This window comes from Lycorma delicatula, chromosome 12 (assembly GCF_047948215.1).
Source record: "Lycorma delicatula isolate Av1 chromosome 12, ASM4794821v1, whole genome shotgun sequence".
NCBI lineage: Eukaryota > Metazoa > Arthropoda > Insecta > Hemiptera > Fulgoridae > Lycorma > Lycorma delicatula.
Genome location: NC_134466.1, coordinates 37,571,672 through 37,593,146, shown reverse-complemented (window position 1 = coordinate 37,593,146; position 21,475 = coordinate 37,571,672). Strand labels below are relative to the sequence as shown.

The following is a 21,475-nucleotide window of genomic DNA, read 5'->3' as shown; positions in this document are numbered from 1 at the left end:
CTTATCTAAGTAAAGTCTTTTGTTATCACCAACCATTGGTTCAGGGGTGTGGAAAAAATGGGGTTTTGAAGATAAAAAAAATCATACCTCCCTTAATAGGCACAGCATCAAATTGGTTTAGAGGTCGTTAGCCCTCTAAACATTATCTAAAACTTTTGTCTGAAACAATCTTTGATATGACCAACTCTTATGACAAGGGATGACCAAAATAGTGCTGGAATTGTAAGAAAATGGGGCTTGTAAACATGTGAAACTTTTTTTCACAATACATGCAACCGTTATCATATTGGGTAAATTTGAAGTTTTCTTAACTTTAAGGTGGAAATTGTTTTTATCTTCTACTTAGCACCAGTGAAATCTACCTCTGCCTTCCAGTGTGCCAAAAGTGATTTTTTTTTATTGTATTTGTCCATCCATATCTTTCTCTGTACTAATTATATCAAATACAAAAGCAAAACTTATTTTCTACCAACAGTACAGAATCTAACAATATTTCTTACCTTATCTTATTTTTTTCCAATTTTTACAATAAAAGTGTGTTTGAGGGTTTCCCTCATTGTCAGTTAGTCAATTTTTTTAAAAAAATGACACAGTAAAATTAAAACATTAAAAATTTTCAAATATTGTAAAATATGTAGTCAAAGATTAAAATAAAATAAATATTGCCTGTCACCAGCTACACATACAGTACTGTACTGTATTTTTAAAAAGATTTGATTTACTGATGATGAGGGAAACCCTTGAAAACGCTTTTAATGTAAAAATTGGAAAAACAATAAGAAAAGGTAAGAAATATTGTTAGATTCCATACTGTTGGTGGAAAGCTAAGTTTTACTTTTGTCTTCATTATAATTTATTATATATTTTGTCTATGAAATGTTTTCATCTATCGATCAGATTAAAGGTTTATTTTATTTGTTAGTTTTTCATTGCCTCAACAGCAACTAAATCATATTTTTATACAAACATGGATTAACTGGTGTAGCCTTTCACCCTAACTACTCAAATACTACGAATGATAAGTATCAACATTATAAAAAGTCAGTTTTCTTATATCTATTTGACTATATATTTCTTTAATTTAAAGAAGACTGATTGACTCCATATCACATTTTAAAAAAGGCATTTTTTAAAGATACACTGAAATATTTATTTTTCTGCCAGTCATGATTATTTTTTCCAACAGCACTATACTGTTTTTTGCCCACTTTTCAACAGCACCACTGTTTCACTTTGCCCACTTATTTTTTTTAAGAGACAACTTCTGACTTATCAATTATAAATTATATTAATTTCTCAAACATGGTACCGCTGATATGTTAAATAAATTATATTAACAATTAATGAAATCCACCTTACCAGCACATTGATATGAACTGAAGATCTTTCAGCTTACTTGAAAGCCATCATCAGGAGATAAAATGTTTGCATTAAAGCCAAAAATTTAAAAGAATACAGTTAAAATTTAAAATAATCATGACTGTCCAGTCCTAACAGTATACTGCAACATGCATTTTAACTGTGATCTTTTAAATTTTAACTTTAAGGAAATAATTTTATCTCCTGATGATGGCTTTCAAGTAAGCCAAAAGTTCATATCAGTTCAGTTCATATCAATATGCTGGTACGGTGGATTTCATTAATTGATAATATTATTTACAAATTATATATAAAGATTTATACTTAAAATAAAAGTATTATTGAAATTATGAAAAACGAATAAATTGAATTAAGGGAAATTAAAATTGTTAACATTATTATATATATTAAAAAAAAAAACAAAACAAATACTAACAATGACTTCACTCTCACAAATTTTCATGTATGTATTTGCAGTAGTTGGTCAAGCTTCCTTCTTTCACTGTCCTCTACTATATACAATCATAATAAATTAAACTCAATGCAGTCGAGGTCTTGTTAATCATCCAAAATCACATCAAAATCAAATTTGATTTTGGATGATTAAAATGATTAATTTAGAAATCAAATTTGATTTTAATGCAATATCAAAATCAAAAGTATGTTTTATGGATTTATGTGAATGAAAAATGGACAATAGCTGATGTAGTTGATGCTACTGTGTAATGTTTTTGAATTGATTTGTAAAAACAAGAAAAATTATTGATGAAAAATTAAAAGAGTTAGAGACAAAAAACAAAACAGAATATATATTTTTGGAGGTAAGGAATTTATTTTAAGAAAACATTTCTAAAAATAGTAATTTCTATTAGTATTAATCTGAACACAGGGAATTTTTTTGTTTATTTTTATGTTGTGGGTACACTGTTTGATCACACCACAATGTGACCAATGACCACAATGTTTGCGTTTGCCCAGTTGTCTGTATAATTTAAGGTTATTATTCTTTGGTTATTTAGCAATTTCCATGTTATAAATATTTTGTTAAAGTTGATTTTTTTTTACGTAATCATATATTTTTTGTTATGTTTGTCTTGAATATATATTAATGGGCGAGATCCAAGAAAGCATTTGAAAATTGTTTCTCTTTTTTAACATATTAGTGTAACACAACAAATAGCTTCTGAGTGTGGTGTTGTACTAGGGATTGTAAGTGCTATTTTAAAACAATTTAAGGAAACTGGTTCATTTTCACCTCAAAGTAAAGATAAATGTGGCTGTAAAAGAAAAACTATTGTAACACAGGATCAGTGGTTATTAGTAAGAAAAAATAAACTCAAAACAAAATTATCTGCTGTGGATTTAAATCGAGAATGAGCAGCCAGTAGAATAGATTTACACGTGACAACTGTTAGACACATACTTCGTGCAGCTGGGTGGAAAGCTCATTGGCCAAGTAAAAAGCAGCTTTTAATACCAGCAAAAAAAGACTTGTGGGTCAAAGCTCATGCTAACTGGATCAAAGAAAACTGGAAAAATATTCTGTTTTTTCGACGAGTGACATTTTTCTGTTCAGGGGCAAAGAGTTCCATACGTTAGAAAAGCATCAGATGAAAGTACATCACCAGCTCATATCAGACAATCAGATACACATCCCCAGAAAGAATGTTTTGAGGTTGTTTCACATTTGTGGCCCTTATTCACAGTCCACCAGGCTGGTCTAGTGGTTAACTTGTCATCGCAAATCAGCTGATTTCGAAGTCGAGAGTTCTAAGGTTTAGATCCTAGTAAAGACAGTTACTTTTATACGGATAGAATACTAGATCATGGATATTGGTGTTCTTTGTTGGTTGAGTTTCAATTAACCATACTTCTCAGAAGTGGTCGACTTGAGGCTCTACAAGACTACTGGTACCATGCCATACTGCCAAAAAAGAGGAAAAGGTTTTTAAAGAACAAAACATTAGAGTGCTTCTGTAGCCAGGTAACTCCCCAGACTTAAACCAAATTTAAAATCTTTGGGCTATACTCAAAAAATGACTCTCAAAAGTGAATTGTATTAAAAAAATTGACCTCATTAAAGCAATAATACTGGTATGGTTTCATGATGAAGAAATAAAAAAAACATGCAGTACACTTTCTGAATCGATCCAAATCATATATGTGAAGAGAAAATAAAGAACATATTAATTACTAGATTTTTACAAATTGTACCGATATGTTTTTTTTTCTAAATAAAGTTCTTTTTAATTAAATAACATCTGTGTTTGGATTACTTTGCATGTTACTGTAGGTTAAGCTTAAGAAATTTGCTTAAATAAAGTTTTCTCTAATTCTAAAATTCCCTTCAATAAAGGCTAAAAATGAGAAAAAGATTTTCAAAAAAATTTCTGCAATTTAGGTTTGGGGTCTATAGTTTTAAAAAAAATTGTAAATATTTCGTGATAAGTCTATACATGAAGTTTAAGCTTTAAAAAACTGTTGAAAAATATTTAAACTGAAGGTAGATGAAAACATATATTTCATTTAAGATGTGGGAGTTGATTTTTTTGAAAAACTCTTTTTTGAATTATTTATAAATACATGTAAATAACAAATTTGCTTTAATAAAATGCTTTTAAAGCAGTAAATGCTTTAATAAAATGTTTTTTCTAAAATGCTTCTGAAGAAAATCGAAATTGGTTTTTCGCAATATCCTCCTCCTATCCCCCAATGAATTTTGAATAAGAAGAATTAATATGATCAGTGGCCCATCTATAGAATTATTTGCATCAGATTTAAAGAAAATCAGTTGGGTCAAAAATGTCCAAAAGCAGTGTGATACATACACACACACACACACACACACACACACACACACACACACACACACACACACACACACACACAACACACACATGCATGTGCACACATGTGCATATACATACAACTGTTTTTTTGTCTAGATGAACTAGTTGGACCCAAAAATGTAAAGATTAACAATAAAAAGCCTGACATTCCCTTTTTGATGTAATCACTGTACTTTTCCCCTTTGATATGGATTAGCTATATTAAAAGTAATAGCAAATATTCAGTGGTAAAATAAAAATAACATAAGTGGGATACAAGTATTCAAAATAAAGAACACATTTTACAGTTATAAAACTTGTATCAAGAGAACTTTAATTACAATTATTACAGCATACTGCAGACACTGTAGAACTGAAAAGAAACACAAAACTAATTCTATGCTTGTATTTATATGTAGTTCTACATTTAACTGAAAGAAATTGTTGTAATCTGAAGGAATTTGACATGATTATTTCGCGTTTATATAAATGGCCTTAACATTTCAAGAATTAATATCGTTAATGTTTTAGCATAATCCATAAGAAATACACTACTATAAATAAGACAACATATATTATAATTATTATTTTGAAAGTAAGTTGTCATGGTAACATCACTAACATCCATTATCATCATCTGACCTTTGATAATAACAAACATATAAACAAAATTATTTTTAATCTATACACTATAGTTATAGAACAGAAAAAAATTCAGTCAGGTAATATTTCAGAAAATGGAACTGCTTTAAATATTGCATTTCCAAATTGTTCAATAAATGCCTCTGTTGTTTCCTCTACAATTGGCGATATAATTTGTAATACTTCTTTTTTATTTTGGTTAATAAAATTTGCTGCTGATTCCACTGTAAAAAAATAATACAATTAAATTGTTGAATATTATTTTTAATCATCAATGTTCAACAAAAAAAATTCTCCATACTATAATAATTTTTCTTGGGTTTCATTCGTAAGATGATTTAAGAATATAAATCTTGTGGTATTTTTAACTGATACACTTTATAAAGGTGTTATATTGCACTCATAGGAAGAAAGCGTATATCTGATAAATCTTGGAAGAGTTAAATTCTAAAATGATAAATTTATACTGTTAAACTGATAAAAGTAGAATATCTCAATTTACTTTTGTAAAAACAATAAACTTTTAAAATATGAACTAAATCTGTTTGCATTTGTTAAATTTAATTTTGAAAAAACCATTCAAAATTGTTTAAATGGAAATTCCTACCAAATTAAAGCATTTCATTTTAAGTTGTAGTTGGTGAATGTAAATAAAATGTCTGAAATATCTAATGTATTTTCTTTAGTTAATTATTATTAATTTTTTTTTTTACTTAATTTTTCACTTACTATTTTATGAACAAGTTAAACTTGTTATCAAGAATGCCTTTTGTTTTCTCTGTTCACATCTTCAGTGATTAGAAGTTCTTGCAAGTTTAATTTAAATTTAAGCTTTTTGCTCTATGTTGGCCGAGATTGTAAAGTTATTAAATATTTGGTTTATCATTACACCAAGCTACCTTTTCAAGTACGTAAAGTAAAGTGGTAATTTTTCTATTCACTATTAAACTTCTTCCTTTTTTTTCTTTTGCGAATCCCTAGCTTACCATGTTAACAGATTTTCAAGATATTTAGTCCTTCACAAACTATATGTGATTTGTCTAAGAAATTTATCAGGGCAAATTATAGAGTTTAATTAGTCAAGATTTAAAGTCATTTAAATTTAGTTTGTTGTTAAAAAAATAAGAAATCTTCATTTTAGTAATTAATGAAACCAACGCACACATAGATATATCTTCAGGAATCGCCTCTGAGCTAAAGTAAAATAAAAATCATGAATAATTTTTCAAAATATTCTTCTTCTTTGGTATGGCAAGGAATAACGACAGTACTCTCAGTTGGACTCTTCTCAGTTGGATAGATTGTAAAAAAAATTAATTTTTTTGTTCTTATTTTATAGAATTTATAAATTTCTTTCAGAATAAATATCTCTAGATTGTATCTATGTAAATAAATAGAAAAAAATTCTATAAGAGTTATTGGGTCTTATATATTTAATAATGACACTGTCTTTATAATAATAAAATAAGTTGAATGGTTAATGTTTTTCAAATCCAGTATTAGTAATTATACTAGCTGTGACATCTTTACTGGCTGGTAAGCATTTTACTCATTCATTGGTTATTTTTTTAAATTTAGTTTTATGCTATATTGTAAGTAAATTTAACTAAATAACACTTGAATAATTATTTTTTTTTTAAATTATAATTTTTTACAAAAATATCTACCTGTATATTGATGTTTGTTATTAATGAAAATATTCTCATAAAATTTTCAATTTTCATACAATTATTCAATTTTTTTTTTTTATAACTAAAGAATATTAATTTTTTTTTAATTGGCACTAGTTAATTAAATGATTGTAAAAACATGCAATAAGAAGATTCTACTTAAGATATTGCATGGTTTTACAACCATGCAATATCTTTTTTACTTTTATCTACAACTACTTATACTATATAAAAAAAGATACATAAAATAGTACAACTTATTTGTATAACAACATATTATAATGTACCAAACATAAAAAGTTATAAGTACTGGTACAATAAAAAATTCTCAGTGTAAAATACATTAGAAAACTAATGAAACATAGAGAATTCAAAACTTTAAAATTATGCATAAATGAAAAAATATATAATTTTAAGTGCATATTGTGCTCATTATTAATTATATACAAGTGTTTATAATAAAATATGGGAACCTCTAAATATTTTTCAACCAATATCAAAATATTAAATATTTTAATATTTTTTTTTAAATAGCTATACATAATAGCTATTTTTAATTCTAAAATTATCTCAATCAATCACTGAACATAAAAATTTTATTATTAAAAAAGAAACCTAGTATATCACTCTGGTGTAACTCAGGGCTTATTTAACAACTACTGTATCATTAGTGAGGTCAAATAGCTTCCAGGTTGATAAAACATATAATGAGTCAATAAAATATATAAATATAAAATACTTACTTAGAGCAGCATTTTCTTTGTCTTTATTTATAAAATTAATAGCTGTATCTCCTACTCTAATTTTTGATGATAAATTTTTTATTTGTAAATATGTGATACCTTTTTTATTTGTTATAGTACTTGCAGATGCCTTTATATCTGCTTCAGAATTGGCTAAAATTAAAAAAAATTTTAGTTTTAAATTTAATTTCAGGAATTAATACAGACTTAAGATAATTAATTATAATCACAATTTGACTATAAAAAGAAGTAATTTATGTCGAAATGTAAAGCAGTTGTTATGGAACAAGTAGGTAGTGTAAGAAAAGGGATAAGGTAATGTAAGAAAAGGTCAATTCTAACATATGGATCAGACATGAAAAATGAAACAAAAGAATCCAAAGTAAGCTTCAGGCTGATAAATGATATCCTTGAGAGCTGTAAAAGAGAAAATAGAAAGGGGTATGATGAGAAATACATATATATGAGATATAGCAAGAAACAGTTGATGGAGTGAGATAATCCTGGTACAGACATGTTAAAACTTGTCTGTATTCCTCAACTTTCTCTTTTTAAAACACTTTCTTTCTTTCTATTTCAAATTAATTGTTTTTGTAAATTTTTTATTGATTCATGAAGTGTACAGTATAGGGTTATGTATGAAATAGCATATCGGGTAAATGGCCTCCAAGGCTTTGCGGGCATGTACATACTCTTTTGTCGAAATTTTCCATGACCTTTTTGCATAAATGTGGCTGAATTTTGTTGATTCAGCGCTCAATTTCCTCGTTCAAGGTGTAGGTGGTCATGAGCTTCTTGACATAAACCTTAGACTTCAAAAAACCCCAAAGAAAAAGACAGCATTAAGTCTTATGATCTGGGCGTCCAATTCTGATCACCAAAACAGGAAATTACATAACCAGGAAATGACTTGTGCAGTAATTGAATTGTTTCTTGGGCTGTATGGCATGCGGCATCGTTAGGCTTACCATATTTTTTGGGTTCAACCCAGGACAGATTTTTGAAATTACTTAAAAGTCTTAACAGTTTACTGAAACTTTAAACTTTATTTATTCAGTTGTATTTTTCACTAGAAATGACTTTTTCAGAAATGATTTGTTTGTTTTAATTACATCATAAAATTCACAACAAGAAAGTTTTGAATTAATTTTAAAATTTAGCAGATGTTAACAGTAGATACTGAAAGTTTACCATATTCTGTAGACCAAATGTTCCCTGTAATTGAAAAGACTCTCAACTGGAGCAGGTGTCCCAGGCAAAGACATTGCAAACTCAACCATTTTAGAAATATTGCAATGTGAAATATCAGTCTTTTGAAGCACCTTAAAAATTGCTTTTCACTCCTCTTCAATAGCATCTGGTACTTTTTCACAACTTGAACCACGACCTATCCTTTGATTTTGCATTATCTGGTTCAAAATGTATGTTCATCAGTATTTATGGAATCTTTTATAATTTCATTAACAACTTATGCACTCCCTTCTAAATCAGACCAGGCAATTTCAGTTCATAAATTTATTCACTGAAACTTACTAACTATCAAAACTGGTTCTCCACAACTCTAAATACTGTATACTAGAATTATAAAAACTGTCTATGCTTGAGAAGAATTTTTGTTCTGGAATATCATTATTTTCTTTTAGAGTGCTAGCATTTCTTTGGCAGAAGATGGTATAAATTTGTGGGTTTTTCCTTCCTGAATTTGACTAATTAATTTAGAATATGTCTGAATTGCTTCTGTTGCTGTGATAGAATTAGCTTCCAATTTCAGAACTACATTATTAAATAACTGTAGAGTACCATATAAAAATTTCAAAAACAGTTTACTTTCTAGATTTAAAAATAAATCAAATAATAATTTTGGGCATTTGTCACAAGATAAGAAGTATGATTTTAGGCCATCAAAAATGGAAAGAATTCTTTCTATTGCAGGTAACTCACTATGGAACCTTGTGCTGCTATGGGATAATACTTTTTTGTAATCTGTTTCCAAAATTCACTTAACTCTAAGTTTCGTTACTATTATTGTATATGTGTAAAAATATCCATAAATTTTTATAACAATAACTTCTATGTCCAGGGGTAGAGAATCACATGCTGTTTGTGCTGAATTGTGTACTATGTGGGCTGAATAACCAATTACTAAAATAGGTCTATCTAAATCACTTTGAAATTTTCTGAAAACATTTTCATTTCCCTTTCTCTTCACACCACCAAAATTACTGTTAGTGTTATCAGCAGTATAGCAAATCAACTTTTCTTCAATTTTGTATTTTTTTCACATGCTGAAAAAGATACAGAGTCAAAATTTGAGCAGTTTCACATGACACTTCATCAAAATTTAAAAGTTTAACTTGAATTTCCACCCCAGACTGAAATATCTTTCAACAATCAGAACAAGTTTTACTTCACTTCTGTTTGAGCTATCCATCATTACTGTTACATAATGAATGTTTTACAAAGAACACAACACATTATCAAATATAAATCGTGAAATAACGTTAACAATAATTGCTTCGGTTTTGGTTATAGCACATTAAAATTTTGGATAATATAACATTTTTACCGGTTTAGATGTGCAGTCTGATATTTTGAAACGGAGTTCGTGTCTAGCAGTCTTGTATGAAAAGGTACGAAAGATCTTTAGCATCACACTCTAGATCAGTGTTATTGTTATTACCATCTTTGGCTTTAAAAATATCTCTTATGTTTGCTGAAGCAGTAGCATTAATAGCACTCCTATGTTTACCTGTTTTCATATGGTCTTTCCTTTATGTACAACAGAAAATTTTCTAGTATACAGTGTGCGATAAACACGTTCATTGTTACTGTCATTACACAATTTCAAAAATTTGTATTCCTGTTGCAGGTTAACATTAAACACACATTTTCTTTTCCCTATTGCTAAACGATGAGACAAAAAACGAATAGAGATAAATCAAAAACGTATAGACGAGTTACTACACACACGAAAACAACATAAACACATTGCCCGTGTTGTGTTCCCAAATGACTGTAAAAAGTTGTGGCGAGACCGGTAGCCACGCGTCCGTCATAATCGACGTCAGCACTTGCTCCAAGGTCGGCTGAGAGATACACGGCCGTAAGAGAATGATTAAAAACGCGATGTCGAACATATAGGTCTAAAATTTAAAAAAATCCTCGCCTGTCATAAAATTTTCAAACCCCGGACAGCACTAAAAAAACAGGAATGTCCGGGCTAATCCCGGACATGGAAAGCCTAGGCACCGTCGTCTACCGTTGAAACCACATGTCCTCCAAATCCACATCTTGCAATTTAGGCACAAGAACTGGATTATTATGTCACGATAGCGAGAACTGTTATTGCCTGACCAAAAAGAAGAATGGTCCGATAATGCTTCCAGCCCAAAATCCGCACCAAAGAGTGACATGTTGTGGATGCATTTGTTTCTCGACAGTCAATCGTGGATTTTCTGAACTCCAAATTTTTTAATTAATCTCTTCACAGTTGATGAAGTTAAATCATTATTCCGATCATATCTTGTACGAAATTTGCGAACTGTAGCTTCATTAATTTTAAATTATTGTTCTACAATGAAAACGGCTGGTTCCTTCGTGTAGCGCTCCATTTTTAATAACCCTGAACTGTCAGCTGCCACGCCGTCTTCTTTTTCGTTGGCAATACTTTGTCGAAATGGCGAAAAATTCAAATCTTGCGTGAATTTTGGGACACTCATTTTAAATATATAAATATATATATTTGTCATAAATACTTATATATGGATATATATATATTTACTTGTGTTGTTTTTACTTACATTTTCTTGTTTTGGGAACAGGTGCAACAGCCAAAATTATATTTCTAAGAAATAAATTTCTATATTTTGTTTGTGTACTATATTTTTAATGAAAAAAACTTACTAAAGTTTCCTTTAAAATGTCCTTTTCCTTTTAAAGGAACTATTAAAAGTCGTCCATCCACATCATAGTCACATGTAACATAGAGATGTGGTATCTTTACAGTCATATCTACCGATAACTTGGGAAGATCAATTCTGAAAAAAAAATGTAATTAATTAACTTTTATGAAAAAAAGATTATTTTATTGTAGATTTATAAATAAGTTAATTGACTCACCTCAAAATTGTGCTGAATTTTTTACGATTAAAACTACAAACTATAAAATTAAATAATTTAAAAAAAAATTAACATAGTTAACTGGTAATCACAACACATAATTAACTTTTATAACATGAAAGAATGTATATTAAGTGTCGTAACGATCGGTCTAACATGAAACATAAGCTGTTCTCCGAAAAGATTTAATCTTTCCCAGAAATAATAATCATCTATATTACAAATAGAATATATTACTAAATAGAGTTAATATTCAAGTATATAAGAAATTCCTTCACTGTATTTTCCACAAGGACTGGTTACATAATAAAGTTTTTTATTCTAAGTTAAAGTAATTTTGAATAGTGCGCTTCTAAATGGTTTATTCCCATTCTATTTTGAAATCATGAATTATATATTTTATCTCTACTTAACATAATAGAATTAGAAATAAAATAATAAATATGTATTATGAATTGTTATAAAATAAATAAATAAAATGATTGTTTATTATTAATTAAGAATATTTTATGCTAATGATACAAAAACTTACTTAAGTTTTTTAACAATGAAGGAAGAAGGTCCGTAAGCACGTATGTCCATTAATTTTGCATTCACTTTTAATGATTCCAGATTACGTATAATTTCTAAACTTGGTATTACCAACGGCTCACTTGGAGGTACTTTCATTTTTGGAATCCCTGTAAATAAAAACAAATTATCTTTATTTTAAAAATATTTTCATTATATATATATATATATATATATATATATTTTTTTTTGTTGTTTGATGTAACTCTCCAAGATTCCCTACCTAGTGCTAGTCGTTTAATTTCAGTATACCCCATACATCCTACATCCCTTTGTTTTACATATTCCAAACATTGCCTGCCTGCACAATTTTTTCCTTCTACCTGACCAACTAATATTAAAGCAACTATTCCAGGATGCCTTAATATGTGGCCTATAAATCTGTCTCTTCTTTTAACTATATTTTTCCAAATGTTTCTTTCTTCATCGATTTGCCGCAACACCTCTTCATTTGTCACTTTATCTACCCATCTAATTTTTAATTCTCCTCATTTCAAGCACCACATTTCAAAAGCTTTAATCTTTTCTTCTCAGGTACTCCGATTGTCCAAGTTTCACTTCCATATAAAGCGACGCTCCAAACATATACTTTCAAAAATCTTTTCCTGACATTTTAATTAATTTTTGATGTAAACAAATTATATTTCTGTCTGAAAGCTCGTTTTGCCTGAGCTATTCGGCATTTTATATCCCTCCTGATTCGTCCATTTTTAGTAATTCTACTTCCTAAATAACAAAATTCTTTTACCTTCATAATCTTTTCTCTTCCTATTTTCACATTGAGTGGTCCATCTTCATTAGTTCTACTACATTTCATTACTTTCGTTTTGTTCTTATTTATTTTCATGTGGTAGTTCTTGCGTACGACTTCATCCATGCCGTTCATTATTTCTTCTAAATCCTTTTCACTCTCAGCTAGAATTACTATATCATCAGCAAATCGTAGCATCTTTATCTTTTCACCTGGTACTGTTACTCCGGATCTAAATTGTTCTTTACCATCATTAACTGCTAGTTCTATGTAAAGATTAAAAAGTAACGGGGATAGAAAATATCCTTGTCTGACTCCCTTTCTTGTTACGGCTTTTTTCTTATGCTCTTCAATTAATACTGTTGCTGTTTAGTTCCTGTAAATGTTAGCAATCGTTCTTCTATCTCTGTATTGAACCCTATTTTTTTTAAAATGCTGAACATTTTATTCCAGTCTACATTATCGAATGCCTTGTCTAGGTCTATAAATGCCAAATATGTTGGTTTGTTTTTCTTTAATCTTCCTTCGACTATTAATCTGAGGCTTAAAATTGCTTCCCTTGTCCCTGTAATTTTTCTGAAATCAAATTGGTCTTCTCCTAAAACTTCTGCTCTCCTCTCAATTCTTCTGTACAGAATTCTAGTTAAGATGTTTGATGCATGGCTAGTTAAGCTAATTGTTCTGTATTCTTCACATTTATCTGTTCCTGCTTTCATTGGTATCACGACTATAACACTCTTTTTGAAGTCTGACAGAACTTCCCCTTTTTCATAAATATTACACATCAGTTTGTATAATCTATCAATCGCTATATTTATTATGGTTACGTATAATCCCATGCAAAGTATCTAATTTATGTTTTTATGTTTATAATTTATCACATAATGAGATGATCTGAATAATTTATTATTATAACGTATTGATCAGAATAAAACATTTATTATTTACGTATGAGTTACTTTGGAAATCGTATTTGGTTGTTCTTTCTTAATTTTACTACTTTCATATATTAAAATCTGTAATTTTAAAAATATTTTATTCTTCATGATAAAATATAATGCGTCATTATCATTTTCCTTTTGATTGTATTTCAATACATATTTTTTTTATTTTATTTACTTTCAAACTGAATTTCTTCTTCAGCAATAAATTAATATAATTATTACTTTTAAAGGTTTACTAGTTTCAGCTAATATAAAAATATCATCAACCAATCCTCAAATTTGTTATCTTTTGTCTTTAGATTTTTATCCTGTCTCAAATTTTTCTTGAGGTTCTTTTATTACATCTATCATAATATAAAAAGGGAAGGGAATATATTGCAATCTTGGTTCACTTTCATTGCAGGTTTTTTTCACCTTATTTTTATACAAATATGAAAATCTGTAATTATAAAGGAAAGAAATTCAATTAATCATCAGTTTACTCTTGAAAATTGCAGTTCCTAGAGTTTTCTACACTGTAATTAAATGTATATATTGTAAACTATAAGAAATTTTTTTTGGGGGGGAAATAATTTATTTGCTTGTTTCGATGTTTGATGCTATTCTTTGTTCCTTTCTTTTCTGTGCTGATATTTTAATAACGTATTTACTATATCTATCCTCAACTATCTATTTTATAAATCTGAATTTTTGTCTTCTATATTTTTTATCTACTATACCAGTAGTTCCCAATCCTTTTTGAGTGACGACACACTTCACTAATACCCGTGTTATTGTGAAACTTTTTTGTTTTTGATTAATAATAATAATAATGATACCAGTAATAGTAATAATTAGTATTCCTAAGCATCAGATATCCATTGTATATTGACCAATGTTAACTCACAAGCAAGCGCATTCATCTAAATTCAAGCAGCAGCAGAGAAATACAAAGCTAAGTGTCTGGAATACTGACCTAACTATACCGGAAGTCCAATTACAAAAATACATATTATTGTTTGTTTAAAAACTCACCACTAAATTAATGTGAAGTCTACCCTCTATGTGTTCCACAGAATTTGCCAACATGTGACCTTATGGTTGACAGGCCAACAGGCAAATCATCTTCAAGATGCACTAGTTTAATCTGTTGTTTAAATTTAACTATTTCCATTGTAGAAAATGCTGATTCGCACAAGTAAGACGTTGAGAGATAAATCCCTCAACATAGCAAAAATGAATATTCAGTTTATTACCCAGCGGATAGAGTAAACTAATTGTTGTTGCAGGAGTTCACCATCACTCAAAATTATTGGAAGAAAGAAAAATTAAACTCAGCATTGCTGTAAATATTGAATAGTACAGTCTGTCTCAAAATACATTTTATCATATAAAAGGTTTCATGATAAGTATAAATTACTTTGTATATTTTCTGAATGACATAAAATTTATTTTTAAATTCTAAAATTTTGTGACATACCCCATAGGACTGAGTGACACACCAGTGTGTCCCACTCACTGGTTGGGAACTACTATTCTACACTATCATTCTTGAATCAAATTAATTAAACTCTGATGTTGTAATATGTGGTATCCTAACCAGGTGATGTAATAACATTTTTCATTAATTCTTACTTTGGTATTTTGAAATTATTAATAATGGTGAATAGATATTCAAGGATTATTTTAAACATACATTAATGTGTTTACGTACTCTCAACAAAATATTTTGGTGTATGCAAAGAAAATTTAAAAAAAAATAATTTTTCTTGCCAACAAAGTTTTTAGAGTTTAAACTTCTTTAGGACCTAAATCCAATTTCTTTAATAATATTCATCCACTTTCTCCTTGGAAGACCAACATCTCTTACCCTTGTTTGTGATTTATTTTGTATTACTTTTGTTAGAGTTCTTTTTGGTGACATTTTGTCCAAATGTTAATTACACTGTTTTCTGTGTTAGATCTATTAATTTAATGGCTGGACATCCAAGTTCCACTAAATAGCTTTATCTGGGTTCCTATCTAATATGAATTAATCTTTTACAGATCTTAAAAACTGCATTTCTGTAGTTTGAATCTTCCTTTCCTCTTTCTTACCTGTTTTAGAGAATTTCAATTTTACATCTTTCTTACTTTCTTCTGCAAGTACGAAACTCACAATATTTAAGTCTCCTTGACTGAAACTTCTGTTCCTGTATATACTACATTCTCATTTTATGTAATATTACTACCTAAATAATCAAAAACATCACTCCTGCTCTATCATCATATTCTGAACTACTGTTTTTGATTTTATTCGACATCCCCTCGAAATGCATGATCTTTTCCTTCACTCTTGATATTCAGAGAGCATAGTTTAAACATAATTCATCAAATTGAAAGATAAAATATAACTGGAGATAACGAAAATAAATGTACCCACCTGAACACAGTTATATCTTGCAGAAAAGACTTAAAAACTAAATTGAATTTATCATAGTAATATGGCTAATTTAGCATAGTAATATTGTAACAGTTTTAAAATATGATTAGAAAAAAATAATTTTCAGGCAATGTGAGACGCTATTTGCTAATTAAATATTATTTGTTCTTTAAACAAACCTTTAGCTAGATATGGTCTGACTGCTTCAATTGAATTCAAAACACATTTTTCAAACTGTGGATTACTTTTTCTACAAACTGGTACATATTCCGCTGAAATGTACAAAAAAACATTATGAAAAATAAAAATCAATTGTTAAGAAAGTAAAACAAAATATATTTCTAAGCTAATAATATTTATTTTTGTGGTATGTGTCCACACTGTGTACAAATTCACAAAATTGGTATTTATAATCATTAATAGTGGGGAAAGGATATATGAATAATCTGTAGGAAATGACTTAAATGATATTTATTCAATAGATTTAAATTATTATAAAAAAATAATATCAATTCAATTCTTTTTTAATCCTTTTAACTGACAAAATATGACCAAGTTAGTTAAAAAGATTCTATTGTATATAAATTTTACATATTTTTTTCTTCTACAGAAAAATTAATATAATTAATATTAATAAATTTCTTTTTTATTATTTTTTTTTTAACTAAGAAACAACTATAGGTTTGAACTAATTCCCATAATAGGATCAAATTAATATATCGCAAATAAAAATTTGAAGAAACTGAATTGTAGGTTATACAGTTCAAGTACAAAAAACAATTTATTAGTGTAAATTCATGCAGTTTTATTCAGAAAATTGTTCTCTATATAAATATAAATTTTTAAGAAATTTGAGGCAATTTAAGAAAAAAAAAATTGTTTTACTGTTTTGTGTTTTAACTGGTAAAAATAAAATTTTACATCTCATAACTAGGGTTGCCAGGCGTCCCGATTAATCGGGATTGTCACTGCTTTTAAAATTCGCCCAAAAGTCCCAGTTTCACAATTTTGCTATTAAGCATACTTTTTAAGCATTTTCATCCATCGTACATACAGTTTGAAAACAGGCGTTGAAATTTCGCGAATGTGAAGGTAGTAAAGCGACAATTGAGGTCGTTCCTCGCAGCGGACGACCAGTTTCTGTGACTTGACAAGAAACATCGAAAGGAGGTGGACGATTTTCTTCAAAGGGACCTGCGAATCACCCAGCAAAGCATCGTTATTCAGTTAGGCATATTTTAAGAACGAGTAGGCCATATTATCGAGCAATTGGATTACCGTAAAATCTGTGCACGATGGGTACTGCGCAAATTCTTTGATGACTGTCCGCAAGCTGATTGAGCCTATTCCGCATCCGCCATACTCGCCGGATTTGGCTCCGTGCGACTTCCACTTCTTCCCTCATCCCAAGAAGGATCTCAGAGGTAATCATTACACCACCGACGATGAGGTGAAAGAAGCTAGGGCCACTTGAATCCGACAAAGACCGCCAGAAGTTTTCAGTGACAGAATGCAAAAACTGGTCACACGTTGGAAAAAGTGTATCAGTGAAAACGGGGATTGTATTGAAAAATTAATACTGCATTTTGTAGCGAAGGTATTTTACTTTTATTCACTTTTTATTTCATTCCAATATCTCTTTTCATTCTCATGATATACATATATGTGCAAAATTTATCAGCCAAGCCTCGTACGTTGGTGAGTTTTGTTAATACTGAATTGACATTTTTAATATTCTAATGATGATTTTTAATGTTTAAAATGTATAAAATATTTATTACTTTTTACTTTTGTTGTAAAAATGCCAAAGAGAAAGCGCAAATTTATTGAAAACTATAGTGAGACATATCCGTTCATTAAAAAAGGCAGAACTGAATACGAAGCCTTTTGCAAACATGTAATACGTATTTAAGATTAGCCACGGAGCAATTGCCGATATAAAAGATCACATTAACAAGAAGAAGCATACTTCCAAAGTAGCATCATCAAACACGTCTAAAACTGTTACAGAATATTTTGTTAATAGAATAGCCCAGAAGAAGAACGGACAACCGCAACGGAATTGTGTTTCGCATACCGTGTAATTAAAAAACATCAGTCTTTTGCTTCTACAGACTGCCTTAACAAACTAATTCCAAAGGTATTTAATGATTCTAAAATTGTCATAAATTTTCTTCGGTTGATTCTTGCACCTCATTCTTAACGAACTTCAGAGTTGTCCATTTTATAGTATTAGCACCGATTCTAGTAATCACAAAGGAAAAAATATCTCCACTTCTAATCCAATATTTTTCTAAAGCAGGAATAAATGAAAAAATTGTTAAAATGGGGGAATCTAGAAGGGGAATCTTCAGATATGGTGGTCATTTTAGTATACAAATGTTAAATGATTTGAAAATAGATTTAAAAAAATGCGTTGAATTTGGGGGCGACAATGCTAATGTTAATTTTGGTGTACGACAAAGAAATGGAAATAACCATGTGCACAGTAAATTGATGATAAAAATTGGAGCAGACATGAAGTAACAAGATGATGCTCTGCTCACATTTTACATAATACACTACAAACTGCAGCTGACCAATATCATGTGATATTGATCAAATGATTTTTAAAATATTTAGTTACTTTTTAATGTATACAGTCAGAACCGAAAGACTAAAAGATTTATGTGATTTTGTAAATATAGAGTATAAAACATTACTCATACATACATAAACGGTTATCGTTATTACCGGCAATAGAACGAGCTTTAAAATTATTTGAGCTCTAAAGGCTTTTTTTTTGTCTGAAGAAAAAGCACCGAAGATTATTTTAACAATCCCTTTAGTGAAGTCTATCTTTGGTTTCTACATAGTAACAGTTGCATTTTTCATTCGTATATTTTTAAAATAGAAGGGAGAAAAAAGTCAATTATAGAAGTTCAATATGTAATTTTTCAATTGAGAATATATTAATGGAAAAGTAGGAATTCAATTTTAACCTATCCAAGTTAAATCGATGTTAAATAAATACAAAGAAAATGAAATAATTTCAAAGGGACAAATTGATGGATTTAATAAAGAAGTAGCAAAGTTTCATGAAACATTGACAGATTATTTGAAACAATGGACAATGCCATTAAAAAAATATTGTGTGTTTTCCTGGATGAACTTGAAAAAATACTAGTGTTAAGTTTTAATATTATATTTTGTTCAAATTTAAATTCTGTAATGGTAGCTTGATTGTTGTAGTTCCATTTCTCGCCGCTAGGGCTCACCAGACCCGTTCACCCCTCGATGGTGGACACCGGATGTAAACACACGAGGCAGGATGATGTGTATAAATTAAAAATTAAGTAAAAGCTGCGTGGGTAACCCAAGCGATACAAAATCTCGGGGAGAGGAAAAAACTAAGTGGTCTAATATTGTTGATTGTTTCGAGGGGGAGAGTCCCGGTTTGACTTGGAAGAAATCTACTCATAACAACATTTTACATTATATACAGTTCTGTACGCACCTCTTCTTATGATAGGTTTCAAATTAATTAGGACCTATGTTTCAATTGAAACTATTCGTCGGAAATGCCTTTCACCTGGTTACATTTCTCATAAGTACACAGTACCCTTACCAAAAATTTCAAATTTAATACTTTAATAGTGTAATAATACATTATTATCATATTGAATAATATGGTTTCGGTGAAATTAAATAAAGAATGAGATTAGATTCATTTTCAGATTAAACTTAAGGTGTGGATTTTGGTAGATGTGCAATATACATTATTTACAGAGTAAATAACCTGGTTTAAGTAGAATTTAATTGAGTTTAGTTAGGTTTAGGTAAAGCTTGTGGTAGGTCAGGTTAGGTTGGTGACGTAGAGTTGATCCTTAGTTGGTCACGTAGAGTTGAACCCATCAGGTTGGTGGTCGGGAATCACCGCATACAAGAAAGTCTTAAGGTGAACTACCTTGGCGTAACAATCGACAAGTCACTACGGTTCAGCGAACACGTTTTAGAGTGCTGTGAAAGGCCTCTTACGGCATTAAGTCGTCCGATGACCTCACAGGTTGCACCGCGGGCGTCTTAACATCGAGCCATTATGTCGGCGGTTTCTTCCATTATGTTATATGCCGCGCCTATTTGGAAGGATGCAGTTGGTATACAGAGGAACCGAGTCAGATTAGAGAGAATTCATTGAAGAGCCTTGTCAGTGGTGGTAGCTATCGGACGGCTTCTTATGACGCGGTATGTGTACTGGGCGGGACTCCTCCCATAGAACGGCTGGTTGTTGAGCGTGCTCATAAGTATGAAGGCGGTGACAGTGATGAAGTTAGAAATGAAACACTAAGAGTATAGTAAGGCAGATGGAACTTGGGTGTCAAGGCTGGATCGATGAGGATATTAATTCCCGATTTAAGAGTATGGTATAATAAAAGGTTTAGTGAAATTTTTACCTGACGTAAATGTTATCTGGTCACGGTAATTTTGAAGTGTATTTGTATGGAATTGGGAGGAGGGAGTGCCTGACTATGTATTGTAGTGAACGGGACTCGATTAAGAACACTCTCTTAAAGTGTGAAGAATGGATGGAACAACGTAGTCGGGCTGGTATTGCAAATCTGGAGCCGGAGAGCACAGTTCCGTATTTGCAGACGTCGCAGAGTAACTGGAGGAATACTAGAGGGAGGCGCTTCGATGCAAAGATACGGAAGGTAGAAGAAGAGGGTTTTAGTGTAGGGTTGGATGGACAGCCTCAATCGGAAGAGTCAGCATACCGAGGTGTGCCGGTTCCGATGATCGATTAAGGACTCCAAGGGAGACTAAGTTAGGGGATACAAATGAAAAGACCCGATACCGGTGGGGGAGATCCAGTAATTGAGTACCCCCCTTTTCATAAAGAATGAAAAGATACAACCGGGGGGCTAACCTGCCATAACGGACTTACTTCCGGTAGATGGGAAGGCCCCTTAAGAGTTAAAGAACACTCCCCTGGGCTGAGCTTTACTTAACTATGTATGTCCGGCTCAGTGGAGTAGCGAAGAGAGGGGGGAAAAAAGGTTGGTTTATAAGTAATTATAATTTGATAGAAACATACCTTCATTTATCTGATGAAGTCATAATTCAAGACTTATACTCAACTTAACCTCACGCAAATCTAACCTTATTCTTAAGTAAATATAATCGAAACACAATTATTTCGTAAATTGATATACGTCTATAATGCAAACTAAGTAATTTAGGGTGCGGATACTGTGTAACTTTTTGTTTAAAAGCATTTCCAATTAATAACTTCACTTACAACGAGTTACTCAGGTTCTAAATTAAGTATATATTCAAAATTTCATCAACATCAGACGTGAAATAGTAATTTTATTATTAAGATTAGTAAAAAGTTGTAATTTCTGGACAATATCCAAATAATATTTTAATGAAAATGTAGCCTTAATGAAGGGAGGTTAAAAACAAAAT

At 30.0% G+C, this 21,475-nt stretch overlaps 1 protein-coding gene across 1 annotated transcript in view; it reads right to left on the bottom strand.

The window, feature by feature from the left end:
- Positions 1–4,518: 4,518 nt before the first annotated feature.
- LOC142332747 (circadian clock-controlled protein daywake-like) overlaps positions 4,519–21,475 on the bottom strand; it is a 29,175-nt gene continuing 12,218 nt past the window's right edge. Inside the window, exons 2-6 of the mRNA XM_075379360.1 lie at positions 16,207–16,299; positions 11,894–12,041; positions 11,146–11,279; positions 7,243–7,395; positions 4,519–5,053 (exon numbers count right to left, since the gene is read on the bottom strand). Coding sequence (XP_075235475.1) covers positions 4,902–5,053; positions 7,243–7,395; positions 11,146–11,279; positions 11,894–12,041; positions 16,207–16,299 — 680 coding nt within the window. The 3' untranslated portion in view covers positions 4,519–4,901. The remainder of the gene's footprint in view (positions 5,054–7,242; positions 7,396–11,145; positions 11,280–11,893; positions 12,042–16,206; positions 16,300–21,475) is intronic.